The sequence below is a fragment of the Phallusia mammillata genome, chromosome 4 (genome assembly GCF_965637545.1).
Source record: "Phallusia mammillata chromosome 4, kaPhaMamm4.hap1.1, whole genome shotgun sequence".
Lineage (NCBI taxonomy): Eukaryota > Metazoa > Chordata > Ascidiacea > Phlebobranchia > Ascidiidae > Phallusia > Phallusia mammillata.
In genome coordinates this window covers 17,407,822-17,421,311 of record NC_137255.1, presented here as the reverse complement: position 1 = coordinate 17,421,311, position 13,490 = coordinate 17,407,822, and the positions used below count along the sequence as shown (strand labels likewise).

General features: G+C 36.8%; 2 protein-coding genes across 2 annotated transcripts; one reads left to right on the top strand and one right to left on the bottom strand.

The window, feature by feature from the left end:
- Positions 1–66: 66 nt before the first annotated feature.
- Positions 67–6,070, top strand: LOC145222691 (cation channel sperm-associated auxiliary subunit epsilon-like). Its single transcript, XM_080088872.1, has 19 exons — positions 67–418; positions 484–703; positions 767–877; positions 961–1,081; positions 1,157–1,336; positions 1,406–1,567; positions 1,626–1,729; positions 1,796–1,991; positions 2,116–2,280; positions 2,341–2,487; positions 2,613–2,812; positions 2,921–3,064; positions 3,124–3,267; positions 3,395–3,520; positions 3,665–3,723; positions 4,002–4,036; positions 4,097–4,254; positions 4,497–4,567; positions 5,457–6,070. The coding sequence occupies exons 1-19, from the start codon at positions 360–362 to the stop codon at positions 5,587–5,589; spliced, it is 2,535 nt and encodes an 844-aa protein (XP_079944998.1). The 5' UTR covers positions 67–359; the 3' UTR covers positions 5,590–6,070.
- A 542-nt stretch (positions 6,071–6,612) lies between these two features.
- LOC145222693 (uncharacterized) lies at positions 6,613–10,958 on the bottom strand. The gene is made up of 5 exons (XM_080088874.1): positions 10,389–10,958; positions 10,107–10,227; positions 9,807–9,947; positions 7,161–7,349; positions 6,613–6,993 (listed from the first exon to the last, which is right to left on the bottom strand). Exons 1-5 carry the CDS (start codon positions 10,845–10,847, stop codon positions 6,926–6,928), a joined length of 978 nt encoding a protein of 325 aa, XP_079945000.1. The 5' UTR covers positions 10,848–10,958; the 3' UTR covers positions 6,613–6,925.
- Positions 10,959–13,490: the final 2,532 nt, after the last annotated feature.

The following is a 13,490-nucleotide window of genomic DNA, read 5'->3' as shown; positions in this document are numbered from 1 at the left end:
CTAAAATTTAAGGAGGAATGATTGTATTTTAAATTATGACAACTTTTGCCATAGAACAACAAATTTTGAAATTACCATCTGCAGGTACTGTCATTGTAATTTATTTATTTTCGATTTGGCGGGAGGCAGTTCATTGTTTTGCAATCAGGTCGTCTTGTATGGGCTGTTGAAGTCGCGCAGCGGACAGAAAGGCAAGTAAAAGTAAATTGGTAAAAACATGCCAGATTTTTGATGTTGTAAGTTTAGTAGGGAAAATACTGGATCTCATCTTTTTGAAACTGATTGTGTTTGTTTAACGGTCAAATTGATTGTATTTTTTGTTTAAAATTACCACAGAGCTACAATTGCACAGTTTTGATATGCTTCTACCGTTAATACTTTTCTTGCTAAAGTTTGGAATCGGTGCTGCATTTTGGAGGTAATCTGCTATAGCTCCTACCAGCATACTAAAATAAGAAAATAAAACATTATTGTGTTATTTAGAGCATCAATCCAACCACCACTACATTATCATAGTGTTGTGAAATCTATGGACTATGGAATGAATTATATATCTGGATTTGAATCCCTAATTTTAAAACAAGACTCACAGAATAATCGAGCTTGGTTTGTTGATGACACTTGCCATCAGGATGTTGTCAATGACAGTACTATTAAACTACACTGCCCCAAAAATGGAAAATACAACCTAGGAGTTCAGAAGGTTATTTATTTCTATCCAGAAGGTGTATCCATTTTATTATAAATTATTTTGTGTCACTAACAGAGCTGTCCTACTTGTGCAAATGACTTGATTACAATTAGAATAATTGAAGTGCCCCAATGTTACTTTTGGCATGTTACAGTTCTGAAACAAGACAATGGATACTTAGCTCAGGTTAGTATAGGGTAAAATACTCAACATTTATGTCCCTTGTTTCTTCTCCTCAAACTTCACTTCTCTTCATTGTGACATTTTAGGTTAGGATTAAATCTTTAAACCCCAAAACAGCTGATATGTCATCTGTAATTACCAAACTCTTTCATTCTCGTGGCCAAAAACCTGTATTGAAATCCATTGTAACCACACCCTACTTGGCAAGTAGGTTTGTGTATATTTTTGAAAATATAAATTTTTTTGTGCATCAAAATATACAAACCTTTTTTTGCACTTCAGTCGACCTCATTTTCAATACAAGTACTGTTCGTTGGTCAACATGGTTGTCACATGCAGCGATTTCAACATCCCCATATTTAAAAGTCGATTCTGCCATTCATGTTCCAATAGCTGGATGCGTGATTGCACCTGTTGTTTTCTACATCAAAAAGTTTCCTCAACACAGTGAAATGAGGCAGGGTTAGGATCAATAAACAATATAACACTTGGATTCATTTAGCTTTTTACAGTTTGCCTGTCAATGTTTAGTACCCTTGCAAGCAGGAACATCAATCAATGGACATGTTTATTATCACAGTTGTTTTCCGAAAACAAGTATTTTGCTGACAACGGATGCTGTATTTTTTACAAATGATGACTTTTTGTCATCTACACAACTTTTTATCAGTCAACTGTACAGTGATCAATACTGTAAGTGGCAGTGGATAGTAATTGTGTTTATAGTGTTTAGTGATTTCTATGTTTTTAGCGAACAGGGTAGATGCAGCTGCTATCAGTCCTGATTCAATGTTTATTGTTGTTGGTGGAACTATCTTAAGGGCACAACTAAATCAGCCAAATTTGAATTTTGAGGTATTTACAATCATATACAATCACCATTTAAATGCTTTAAGAATATCTTTTTCACTAAAATTTTAGAAAGAAACAATGACTGTGGAAAATACAAACTTTCTTGGAATCACAATTACTTCTGGCTGTTTGTTTAGCAGCAGATTAAGGAATTTAGTTGCATGGGAGAACTCATTTGTAGCAACATGGAACACATCACATCTGCTTATAACAAATCGCCATGATGCAAATTGGACTGTTTACAGTCTTCCACCAGAATTTATGGGTAACAACTGTTATTTTCCAAATGTTAGGTTAAATAAGTGTTGACATGATTATTACAATGCAAAACCTAATAAACTTAATTATCTGTTGCTTACTATTGTTTCATTACCTGTTGCATTTTACAGAATCAACAATTGTTAGTGCTCAGCTTGGAGCGATGCCAGGAGACATAGCTGTGTTCATTAACACAAACCATATCAAAACTATTTTGAATTGCTTTCATGGTACCGATGATACATCACTAAGCAACTGCACTGCTGTGATACCACCTTTTGGGGGCAGCACCACAGGTACCAAGGTTTTGAATTGATTTACACAAAGCACTTTGATGAATAAATGTTGTTTTGTAGAGAATGTCCAGTTTGAATTTCTACCCTCTGCAAACCCCTCTTTACTTTTCTGGACTTCAACCAATGTTGGCCATATTTATGACAATGGACAAGTGATTGGCAATTTTTCTGGAATTCATTCGGCAAAAACGGTTTCATTCAGTAATGGTAAAAAACAATTTTACTTTTTTTGTGTGTTGAAAATGGGACTTTTGCTTCTGAGTTTTGAACTTCTTTTAGCTATTAACTAGGATATTCATTCATTTTAGAATAATACATTCTCATTATTTTAGATCACAGCAGATATTTAATTCAGTCATCAGACAACAGATTGTTTTATGGCAGTGGAAAGTGCAGAAAGTTGTTAAAACTCAGGCAGGTTGATCCACCAGACGCAACCAACATCATTTACAAGTTTCAGTTAATTGGTGATCGACCAATAAGAATCGAATGGACAGTTTCCAATTCCAATTCCCTTATAGTGAAAAGAGAGGTTGTTACTTGTTTTTTCAATATACAGTTTTGATTAACAACAGCGAATTTTTTGTAAGTTCAATTGTTTGGTTGTAAAAATCTTGCCTTCAGGATCATTTATTCATAGATTTTTCCATTGGAAAGTGAAGTTTATGCCAAGATGCACATGGACAATGACGGAATGGTTTGTGACAACTTAAGGTCATTGTCCACCTTTTATGAATATAAAGGAAATGTTAGAAACTTGGAGTCAATGGCAGATTACATTGAGGTAAATTTACTGTATTGCAACAAAGAGTTGCTAAAACTGATTTTTACTTATACTTTTAGATTGATTATGGTTTGGTGTACCCATCGACCCACCCTGTTTCAGTAAGTTTCAAAATCAATTCTAGAAATATTATTAAGATGTCGACACCAGTTGAATCATTGCAAACCAGAATCTTGGAAAACAACGTAACACTAAGAGTGAAGGTAATTTCCTGTTTCAGTTGTAACTTTTCCAGTTTTAGTCCAGCTACTGAGGAAAAAGGTATTGTGTAAAAAGTAAAACAATAACAATTTACATGTAGATTACTGATTGACCCCATTTGTGGTTTAGACGTTGAAAACACGTTTAACTGGATCATGTAACGACACAGCTACATGCTCAACAGGCCTCGCAGCTGTGGAGGTTGAAGCCATGACACTTAATGGAAGTGCCATGTGTATGTTGCCTCTCACTCAGGTAATTAAGAGATTTATTGCCTCGTGATTGCTTCAACTGCTTAAAATATTGTTTTGAATATATAAGAATATCGCAACAGCCAACTAAATATTTTTTTGCAAAACCTAAAAATTTCTGTGCTGGCTGATTATTTTCTCATTTTAGCTGATGCATATAAACGTTACATGTCCCGATGGACTTCATATCAGAGTTCGCAACTCAAGGTATTTTATCAATCTTTCAGTGTGGGCTTTCGGATGAGTTAAAGCTTATGTTCTATATTTTAGCGTGTGCGCATTAACACCATGTTAAGCACGTGTCTGTATAAAATTACACAATTAGGTTCCGTTTTAACAGCACCCTATCCATATTTTAAACATACGAAATAAACCCTTCATAAGTTGTGCTTTGGTATTTTCAAAATTACTTTTTCGCACAAAACTGATTTAGTAGTGCCGAAATAATTTTTTTTATCACACAATAGAAAATTAATGTTTTTCAGTGGAGCAAGCTGCGGAAGTTTCCAAAGTGATAATGGTAAGTTCATCTGCAAGGTTTTGTTGCGCGTTTTGCAACGAATTTACACTCTTATATCAGATTGCATGGAAACGATTGTCGAAAACTGGATGTTCGATCCCATAGTGGATTTGTATAGTTTTGACGACCATCTATACACGATACGGGACGACGTAAGCTTCCGCGAAATAAATAACAAGGCCGGCTTCGAACTAGAAGACAAAAATATATTAACAAAGGTAGTATATATTAACTTGATGTGTGCTTTGGTACTTTTTACATGTGGGTGAAAATATGCTTCAGATAGCAGTGAGAAGTTTTATAACACATAGAACAAAACCCTTTTTTACCATACGACGCCGCACACAACTCCAATTTATAAAAGCTTACACCAACCAAGCAAATAAATATATGTTACTTAAAGTTTAAATCTTATTATGTTTCTTAATAATTTAAAGCTAAACCTACTGCATTCCTATAGGATTGCTATCTCTGCTCTCAATTTCGACAAAGCGATTCTCCCAGCGTACTGTTTATGCAAACAACCGAAAGGTAATTCACATTACTTTATCGAATCTACCAATACTAGATACGCAGTTGTGAAGTAGTTTAATGAAACACAACATAGCTAGTACTCTGTAACATAAGGAACTTACTGCATACAAGTTTATTGGCAGTTATATTTTGTAATCTACTTGAACGAAAACATCGCTACTTGGCATGAGCATTCAAAACATGTTACATTACTTGGCACCAAAGCCTGCAAAGTATCGAATGTTCATGCAATCCAATCAAGTTTATTACACTGCAATCTCAATATGCCCTAACCCAGTGGTTCTCAAAGTATGGGTCGCGACCCAAACATGGGTCGCACAGGGTAAAAAAATGGGTCGCGCACACAATAGCCTTCCCACTATACTGTTTCGCACACGGCGATTGTAACGCCATAGCACGGGAAATAATAGGATAAGTTAATCTTGCGTTAACTGAACTTGGCCATGTGACAGTTAGCGTTAGAGTATGAGTAATTATTCGTACAAGGAAATAAAATACATTTTTTGTTGTTTGAGGCTTGGGTCGTGAGGTGTTTATAAGACTCAGATTTGGGTCGCGTTCAAAAAAGTTTGAGAACCACTGCCCTAACCAGTGGTTGCATGCAAAGCAGGTCTTTTAAGACATTTTTTAAATCTCAGTTGATATGATTTGGTTGGACGACACCGCAGGAAAACGTAAAGATGCTATATTGCCACGATGAACGCTATGTTTAATACTAAAATGATGTATATTTATTGTAGACTGATAATGTAGGCTAATTATAGATAGCGAAATCCACCAACGCGACGCGAATCGGCCTGTTTTACTTGCCGATGCTTGTCACTTGAGATATTATATACGTGGTGTATTTAAAAAAGAATCTCACAAAATAACAAGCTTTCGGCAGCGCTTGCCCTTGTCAGTTGGAGAAGTACGGTCAAAATAAGTGGATCCGAAAAATGACTTTCGAAGATATTTTGCCTGCACCCGGAACGGACGAAGACTATGTTTTCGACGTTACTGTACTTGGCAACAGGTAGGGGTAGGATTAGCTGGACTTTTCCGTTATATCCCATTTGCTTTGACGTATATTTTAGTTTTTGATTTTGAAATTGGTTTAACTGGTGTTATAGCTTAGGAGTCGTAGAAAGTAGCTTTTGAGTGTTGAGTTTTTTTAGCCGTTTGAGTCCAGGGTATCAAAAGCAAGAAGTTAGTTAGAAAAGTTAAACAGTTTAAAAAGAGTTGAAAGAGTGTGTCGTATTGATTGACAACACTGTTTTTGGGGAAATAGCTTGGTGTAAAAACATGCTTATCAGTAAGGTACAGTTAGCCTATTAGTAGGAAAGGTTATTCAAAACAGTCGTTAATTTTTCCAATTTGAATGGCTAGAGCAGTCTACTCAAAACAGTTTGCTATTTGCTTACTTTCTAACAATTTGATTTTAGTTACTGTCTGTTGAGTACAAGATTTACAATCCGAATTTCGATGCGACCTGTGGTGTAAGTACTTTCTAAGCATGAAAACCCTCACTACTCCGTACCACCGTGTTATGTCTTGTTTCAGACCTTTTGCCTTCTGGGAATACATAGTAATATTGGTGTTCGTGATGATCAGCATAGTTGTGCTTATTGTGTCCTACTACAATTACATGAAGTTCATGAGGGAAGCAAAGAAAAAATTAACCTAAACTGTTATTTGATGTGTGCTGTCAAAAAATGCCACCGAACAATGTCTTATTTGTACTGTAAATTCTGATTTTGCTGCTGTTAGAAATATTTTAGGCCTGACACGAATCCAACAAAGTTTAATTTTTTGCATAACTAGCCTTTTCGCGAAAACACGGTATGCTGCCCTCAACGTAAACTTCGAACTATTTCTGTAATGGAAAATATGTTTGTCACCGGACTGCATTAAATCTTTCAGTATACTTGAGCGAGTTGTACCACCCACACTAGTCTAATATCACCTAAACCAGCTTGAAATATTCAGTTCCATTTTGAAAATGTACTTGTAACTGGTTTTATTTGCCCTTGTTGAACAATAACTTTGTGTTGTTTCTTAATAATATTCAGTCAATTTTTGTGATAATTTCAACATAATGTCAACTGTCCCAAATGCATTTGAACCATTTCGTGCTATTTCATGGTAGGAAACACACAATTATAAGAAAATTATATGCTGCATGCACTAAGTGTTTTACAAATATGTTTTTATCTTTGATTTATTTGAAAGACCCTACTACATCAACAGTAAGGAACGAAAAATCAAACAGAAAAATGTCGTAAAATCATTTGCTAGTTCACATAAAAATCCGCCAACTTGGATTGTTTTTGGTGTTCGCTGTAGAATTGCACATTACTTTAAAAATGGTAGAATTCATTTCTTTTTCTTTGCTTTCACCAGTTGAGTTTCCACCATATGCATGTACTTCTTGATATTTAAATCTGTAGATAAAACCAAATGTTTTCTGTGTGTTATATATTCTATCTATATTACAACTTTTGGAGACAAAGTGAAATTTGTTTTGAAATATACGTTGGAGTTGATACTGGAAATGGACGGTTTTGTCCTTTTTTGTCTTTGTCCGCAGCATGCTAACAATTACTCTTACCGACTGGTTCGTGTGAGTAGTCCTTTGCATTCTGTAGGTAGAAACGCGACAGTTCGTATTCTCGCAGGTAGTAGCAAGCCATACCAGCTCTCATTAGCGCCTTCACGTGGTCATCTCTTATGTCTAAAACCTTGAGGCAATAATCCTTGATGCGTCGGTACGGCACACGCTCTTTGTGGGTAAGGCATACTGAAAAAAAGTAAAGATAAAGGAAACACAAAGCATGCATTGGTCTACTCCAGGGGTGGGCAACCTTTTTAACATGAGGGCCACTTAGGACAATGTAATGCGTACAGGAGGGCCGCACATCAAATAAACACAAATTCATATTTTAAGCTTTTACTGGAAGATCACAAGTACGATCGTATATGAAATATCATAACAGATACATGGATGTTCAAATAGAAGTTAGTGAGAAGGTTGATGCTGGATTTTTTGAACTAAATTGTCAATGTTTGGTTCCAAAATGTTTGCATTAGTTTAGCGGTGTAGCCTATGGGTTACATCGTACTTTAAACAGGAAACTGAAAGAGCAAAAGTTCCAGCATGATAAACCCTCAAATAGCCTTACACGAAAATAGCTGGAAGAACATGAAGGGCCGCACAAAAAGTCTCAAAGGGCCGCATGCGGCCCGCGGGCCGCACGTTGCCCGCCCCTGGTCTACTCTATCGTATGATCAAGTGGGGGATTTCGTGATGGTGGCCATTACAAGAGTTGGGATTGTCAGACTCGGTCAAGGATACGTCTTTTGTAGGAATATTTGCTTTTCTATGTGCTTTATATAATTGGTTAAACTCCAACAAGGCACGTTAACGTATTTGTTTTCAGAGAAATATCATACTCAATGTAAAAGCATATAGAGCAGCTTATCATTTATTGGCTCTATATGCTTTTACATTGATACTGTGACACTGAGCCGACTTCACTGTGGTTCCCAAGCAGTTGCTTGGCCACTGTGAGCCAGTTTCATTTGTGCTGTATGCCCGGTTGTGGCATCGCACAGACTAGGTGATGCATGGGGTTGTACCCTGTGCTCCCAACAAACTGGAGTGCCGTTGAATGGCTACACTAGCCAATGCGGCCGATCTCTCGTCACCAGCTGCACTGATGAGACCTTATAGGTCGAAACAGTGTGCACTGTCTGCAGAATATCATACTCATTTGGCAATATCAAGGCTATACCCGATTGCGTTCGTATCTTGTCCACTGTTTTTGTTGCAAAGACTTACAATGCGTGGAGCCAACTGCCTGTTCACTTCACAGTAAGCTATTTTAGTCATGTACAGGTTTTTTTAAGGTTTGGTTTGGGTGACCGCTAAGTAGTTTTAAGAGACCGCAAGTGTTTCATTTAAATACCAAAAAATAGCCATTTCCAAATTTTGGGAAACCGCAAAACACCTTAAAAAAACACTGGTCATGTAATACAGATCGTATCGTTTCTCCTGAAACTGTAACAAACGCGCATTCAACAACCCTTTATTGCGTCACAGCGGTCACATTGAGGTTACAGTTTTGTCGCGTTGAATTGCGACAACAGATTGTCAATATTGCGGGATCAGTCTCGGGTTTCCAGTGTGATAAACGCCTTGTTTTCATATCAAACATTCCTGAGCGTGCTGCTTGTGTACAACGCTACCCACGCCACAATGGATCAGTTCTCCATTATTTGTGATGTCAAAATAATCTTCTCGCCGTAGTGTGGTTTATTCAAAGGGTAATTGTGCCCTTTCGTTTGGTTTAGTTTAAGACTTAAGAGTATAATTCGATTTCTTTCTCTTTCTACGATATTTGAATTCAATTACATCTACAGGCTTACACAAATGGGCGACTTTTTACCTTTAGTTTTTAAATAAAGGCGTTTTATTGTTTAAAAACCGGAAGTGCCTTTGAAGCTTTGACTTAAAACTCACGTGGTATGGTGATATGTCAACAGACTCACAATTGGACAATGCTATACGTTGCCAAAATACGCAGCTTTTGTCGAACAAGGTGTGCATTCTTTTGTTTAGCCCCGCGCGGTATCTTTAAACCAATGTCATTACATTTTCAAAAACATCGTTCTAACGTCATAACGTTCTTTATGACATTATCGTTCCAACATAGTTGATTAGAGATTGTTTGCAGTTCATGATTTATTGTCCTTTGGTTTTAAATTGGCCCTCCTAGAAAGGCTTTTTGTTTCAACTAATGGTTTCTGCTTTCTTAAGCATATAAACATTCGGGCATTTGAAAATAAAAACAGTTTCAAAATTTGAAATAATTTTTTTGTGTTATTGGAAATGATTACCGGCCATAAACCACACACGAGTTTAAGGGTGAGAAACCCTGGGCTAAAGTGGCAGATTATTGATTTTGTAGCAATACATAACATAAGGTTTGTTGGAACATGTTTAGTGTTTCAAACGCTGTTTGAACAAGGCTTTGACTCCTTTCTTCAATTAATCCCGTCCCGCCACCCAAGGACCTGAAGGGTACAAGCTGTTCAAACATTTTACCGTCCCGAGAAGGCGATGTTGTCGGTCAAGTGGTGGCGTTTCAAAATTACTTTCGTCTCAAAAAGCAACATGAACTTATCGTTTTAGCCTACTCTGATTGTACGGGTATCGAAACTAAACAACTTTGATTCGGAATATTTGTCTTTTTACCTGCGAGGTTAAGGTAACAGTCGATTTCTACTGCTTCTTTTATTTCCTTGAGTTCATTTGGCATCACACGTAGTGGCATTTTATCTTTGTCGATCGAGTCAAACTCCGGATTCCACATCACACCTTCGTCTGGATCCAACCCTTAACAGCAAAATATGCAATAAAGGGTGTTCAAAAACTCTCCCCCTTAGCATTGTTCCTAGTTGTTGTTTTTTGTAGTAAATTTCTGCGTTAACCACCGTGCTTTTCTCTTTTAACTACAACTTCAGTTTTGTGCCTCGCCGTGTGGCAATAACTAACCTTTAATGTATAAAAGAGCTTGGTGGAAGTACTTCGTCGCTTCTCGGTAGTCTTTAAGTTGTAACTCTTCAACACCTTTGTTCTTCAACTCCATAGCCACTCCAACTTTTGCTTTCATGTCCTGCAACATAAAACTGTTTTATTTGGCAGGACAGCTAGTGTTATAAGGGTAGTAGGTTTAAACAAACTTGATATAAACTTGGATACGATTTGTAACAAATGAGCTTTAATAACGAACGACCCGCTTTCTTCCTTAATCCTAAAATGAAGTAGTGTTCATACCTGAATAAAATTCACTTTCGGTTTTCTTGGGCTGGTGTTTAGGTTGGGATCTTCGTAGTCTGCGCGGTTTGTAATCACGGCTGTTTTACACCGAAATTCCCGTTTTACAACGTCGAACAGACCGACCTTTCCACCCTTGTGTTCGTCCAAGTCACCTGACGTCACCAGCAGCTCATCGTCATCATCAAAATCATCACGGTGACGTCGACGTGTCGGGGCCGGTTCTTCGAAGACGGGGGCGAATGTACCAACCCTTGTTTGATGAGCGGGTATATCAGGCTCTGATTCGGATGCCGATTCACGAATGGAAGCCATGCTTTCGGCGGGCCAGTGTTGTGTGATTCGGGAGCTAGTGCTAGGCGTGGGAGAGGTAGAAGACACTTCGCTTGGAGTTGGCATTTTTTTGTCGGTCCTTTCTATCGACTCGGAGTACTTGTGAACTAATGGTACCTTGATCATCGCAGCTAAAGGTTTTTGGGCGTCGAAATAAAGTAAATAAAAATGGTCGCAATTTGCACTGAAAAATAAGCTGTATCAGTGACCTTATTGGTTGCTTAACATCTTCATTGACTGGTGTATATGAACAGAAATACATGGATGGTAAATTGTCAACCGAAGTTTAACAATATTATCCGATTTAGTAAATTTCACCTAGGTAGGTTATGATGATGCATTACTTTGTCCAGGTGTGCGTAGCCTAATCAACTAATAAAGCAAGGCTTATCAAAAACCAATTTTGTAAATTTCAAAATGTACGACAAAAGGTTTTTTTAAATCGTAATTGAAACGTTCTTGCAAATGCACACCGACCCAAGCAATAGCTGCTTTACGCTTGCCTATATCCCAAATCTATACTAAACATTATGCCATTACGCACCTTACTCTGAACTCAATTTCAGTTGGACTGCAATAACCACATATTAAACCTCACCAAACACTGACATATCACGTCGCGTCGTTGTTTGCTGTGATCGCTTCTCGAGTTTTGTTTCCCAAACATTCCCTTCCACCTGTTCGAGCGTTCGCCTGCGATGGCGCGAGGATATTGTATTTCCAAACCCAGCGTCATATTGTAAGCGCACACCCCTTCTTCAGTGAGACGAGTTCATTCTGTTCACCCAGGTTATCGGATCACTTATGATCCTTGGACAAACAATTTAGCTAATTTTAAATCACAAAAAGTTTTTACCAATTTTCACGTGTTGCAATGAAGCAAACGCCGATTACTTCTTTTTTAGTAAAATTCCGTACGTTCTGTTCCGTCTTGATTATTCATTATCAGTATGACTAACTTCTATTCTAACGTAGGCCTAATGCGCAGATTTACTAAAATTACTAAATTGATTACATCATAAATGATTAGATCATAAACGATCAAAATCAATTTGGACTAGGACGTGTGGTAATGACTGCTTAACTAACTAAACTCCACCTAAGGCAAACCACGTTGATAGACTACTCTTAAACAACCCACCCTTCCAATAAACAATCGATCTCCGAACTATGGCCCGCGGTCCATTGAAAAACCCTCGTACCAACCACGCTACAGATCTAATCCCACACAGTATCGAAATCAAATTTAGGGATGTAAGAGAATTCCCCACAGCTTTACGAGCTCACCAAATAGTCCTCCGGTAAAACACTTTACTGGATAAAGCAGTAGTTAGGGCCTTCGTATTTAAATCGTTAATACGCATAACTTTTGGGACTCGTCACTGTATTAAGGCCATCATTGCGTTCGAACCTTTATTGAGCCCTACAACGTTTTACAATGGAAAGTTTTGAGACAATTGTCAGACTCAAAATAAATCAATGTAAAATTAAAACTAAACAATACAATCTTGTGAAGGCACCCCTGGTTTATAAATCGCTGTGATGAATCATATGTCAACGAATGTACTTTGACACGCAAATCAGTTACTTCCACCATCTGATAGGACAGTTTCTACGGGAGTATTTTTTTATCCGAAATACTTTATAATTTTGATAGTTATTTTCTATTTGACCAAAGTTAATTTTGTGGTGTACCTCCAGGGCTTCGGTAAAATTATACCGTCACGGTTGACTTGGTTTTGGGTCCCAACCACCTGATTGTTTACAAACATATGATCCGAGTCTAAAAGGAGTTGCGAAATATTGAAGATAATCATGTAGTTCTTATTTTTATGCGTTTATTACGCTTCACAATCTTTTTGTGAAAAGAAAATAATCACTCATCATGTTGTCTAAATTAAACCTAATCTTGAGAGCCTTTGAGATTTGTACGTGCTGAAATTGATTGTTTAAATTTGAATGTGGATCCAAGACCAACCATACTTTAGTCACTAAAAAATGACGACATACCGCCCTTAAATTTGTCAAATAATACTTTTTTACCAAACATTGGACATTTTTTACGCAATTAGCATAGATCCACTAGTTTGGATGAAATTAACTTTCTGTTATTTTAGTGAACAATTACAACTAAACATTTAAGCCGTTTTTAACAGTTTTGGCAAGCCTAACAAATATTATTAGGAAAATGCAGAACTGAAAACATTCAAGTATTTTTACAGTCCTAAAAGGACTAGTTGTTTGTCGTTAAAAATGGGACATAAATATAATAGGTCTCTAGTTCAACCGAAAAATAAACTGAAGGCATTACCAAAGTGCACGTATATAGATTACTGTATGGTGCAGGATGGAAGAATTAGAATTAGTACTAGAAATAGTAAGTTATGCATCAAAATTTAGGTACAATGAAAAAAGTAATGATATAATTAGGCATGTTTCCAATCCTAATCACAAATCCAAGTACAATCCCTGGATATATGTTGACTGTTGTAAATGTTTAAGCAGTTAAAAAGTGACAGTCACTAATTTTTATGCTTTAGTTAATACGAAAGAGTCAGAGTTTTATTTGCTTACATTGAAATGCCAAGGCTTTGAAAGTTATAAAATTAAAGTTATTAATATTTAATTTTACATAAATTAAATTGTTTATGCAAGTTTAAAATCTCCAGTAATCCCAAATAAGAATTTAATTTTGTTTGTTAAATGTTCTGCTTCAAAAAAGCACACATATACTAAAAAGCACTGTTCAAACATCAAATTAACATAGTT

What these genes read in the sequence shown, in the direction of transcription:
- LOC145222691 (XM_080088872.1), top strand. Translation starts at nt 360, where the DNA reads ATGCTTCTACCGTTAATACTTTTCTTGCTAAAGTTTGGAATCGGTGCT. An exon ending in TCTTCCACCAGAATTTATGG is followed by an intron (nt 1,992 to 2,115) that starts GTAACAACTGTT and finishes TGCATTTTACAG; the next exon opens with AATCAACAATTGTTAGTGCT. An exon ending in ATCAGAGTTCGCAACTCAAG is followed by an intron (nt 3,724 to 4,001) that starts GTATTTTATCAA and finishes AATGTTTTTCAG; the next exon opens with TGGAGCAAGCTGCGGAAGTT.
- LOC145222693 (XM_080088874.1), bottom strand. Translation starts at nt 10,847, where the DNA reads ATGATCAAGGTACCATTAGTTCACAAGTACTCCGAGTCGATAGAAAGG. An exon ending in CGAAAGTGAATTTTATTCAG is followed by an intron (nt 10,228 to 10,388) that starts GTATGAACACTA and finishes TTTATGTTGCAG; the next exon opens with GACATGAAAGCAAAAGTTGG. An exon ending in AGCTCTTTTATACATTAAAG is followed by an intron (nt 9,948 to 10,106) that starts GTTAGTTATTGC and finishes TTTGCTGTTAAG; the next exon opens with GGTTGGATCCAGACGAAGGT.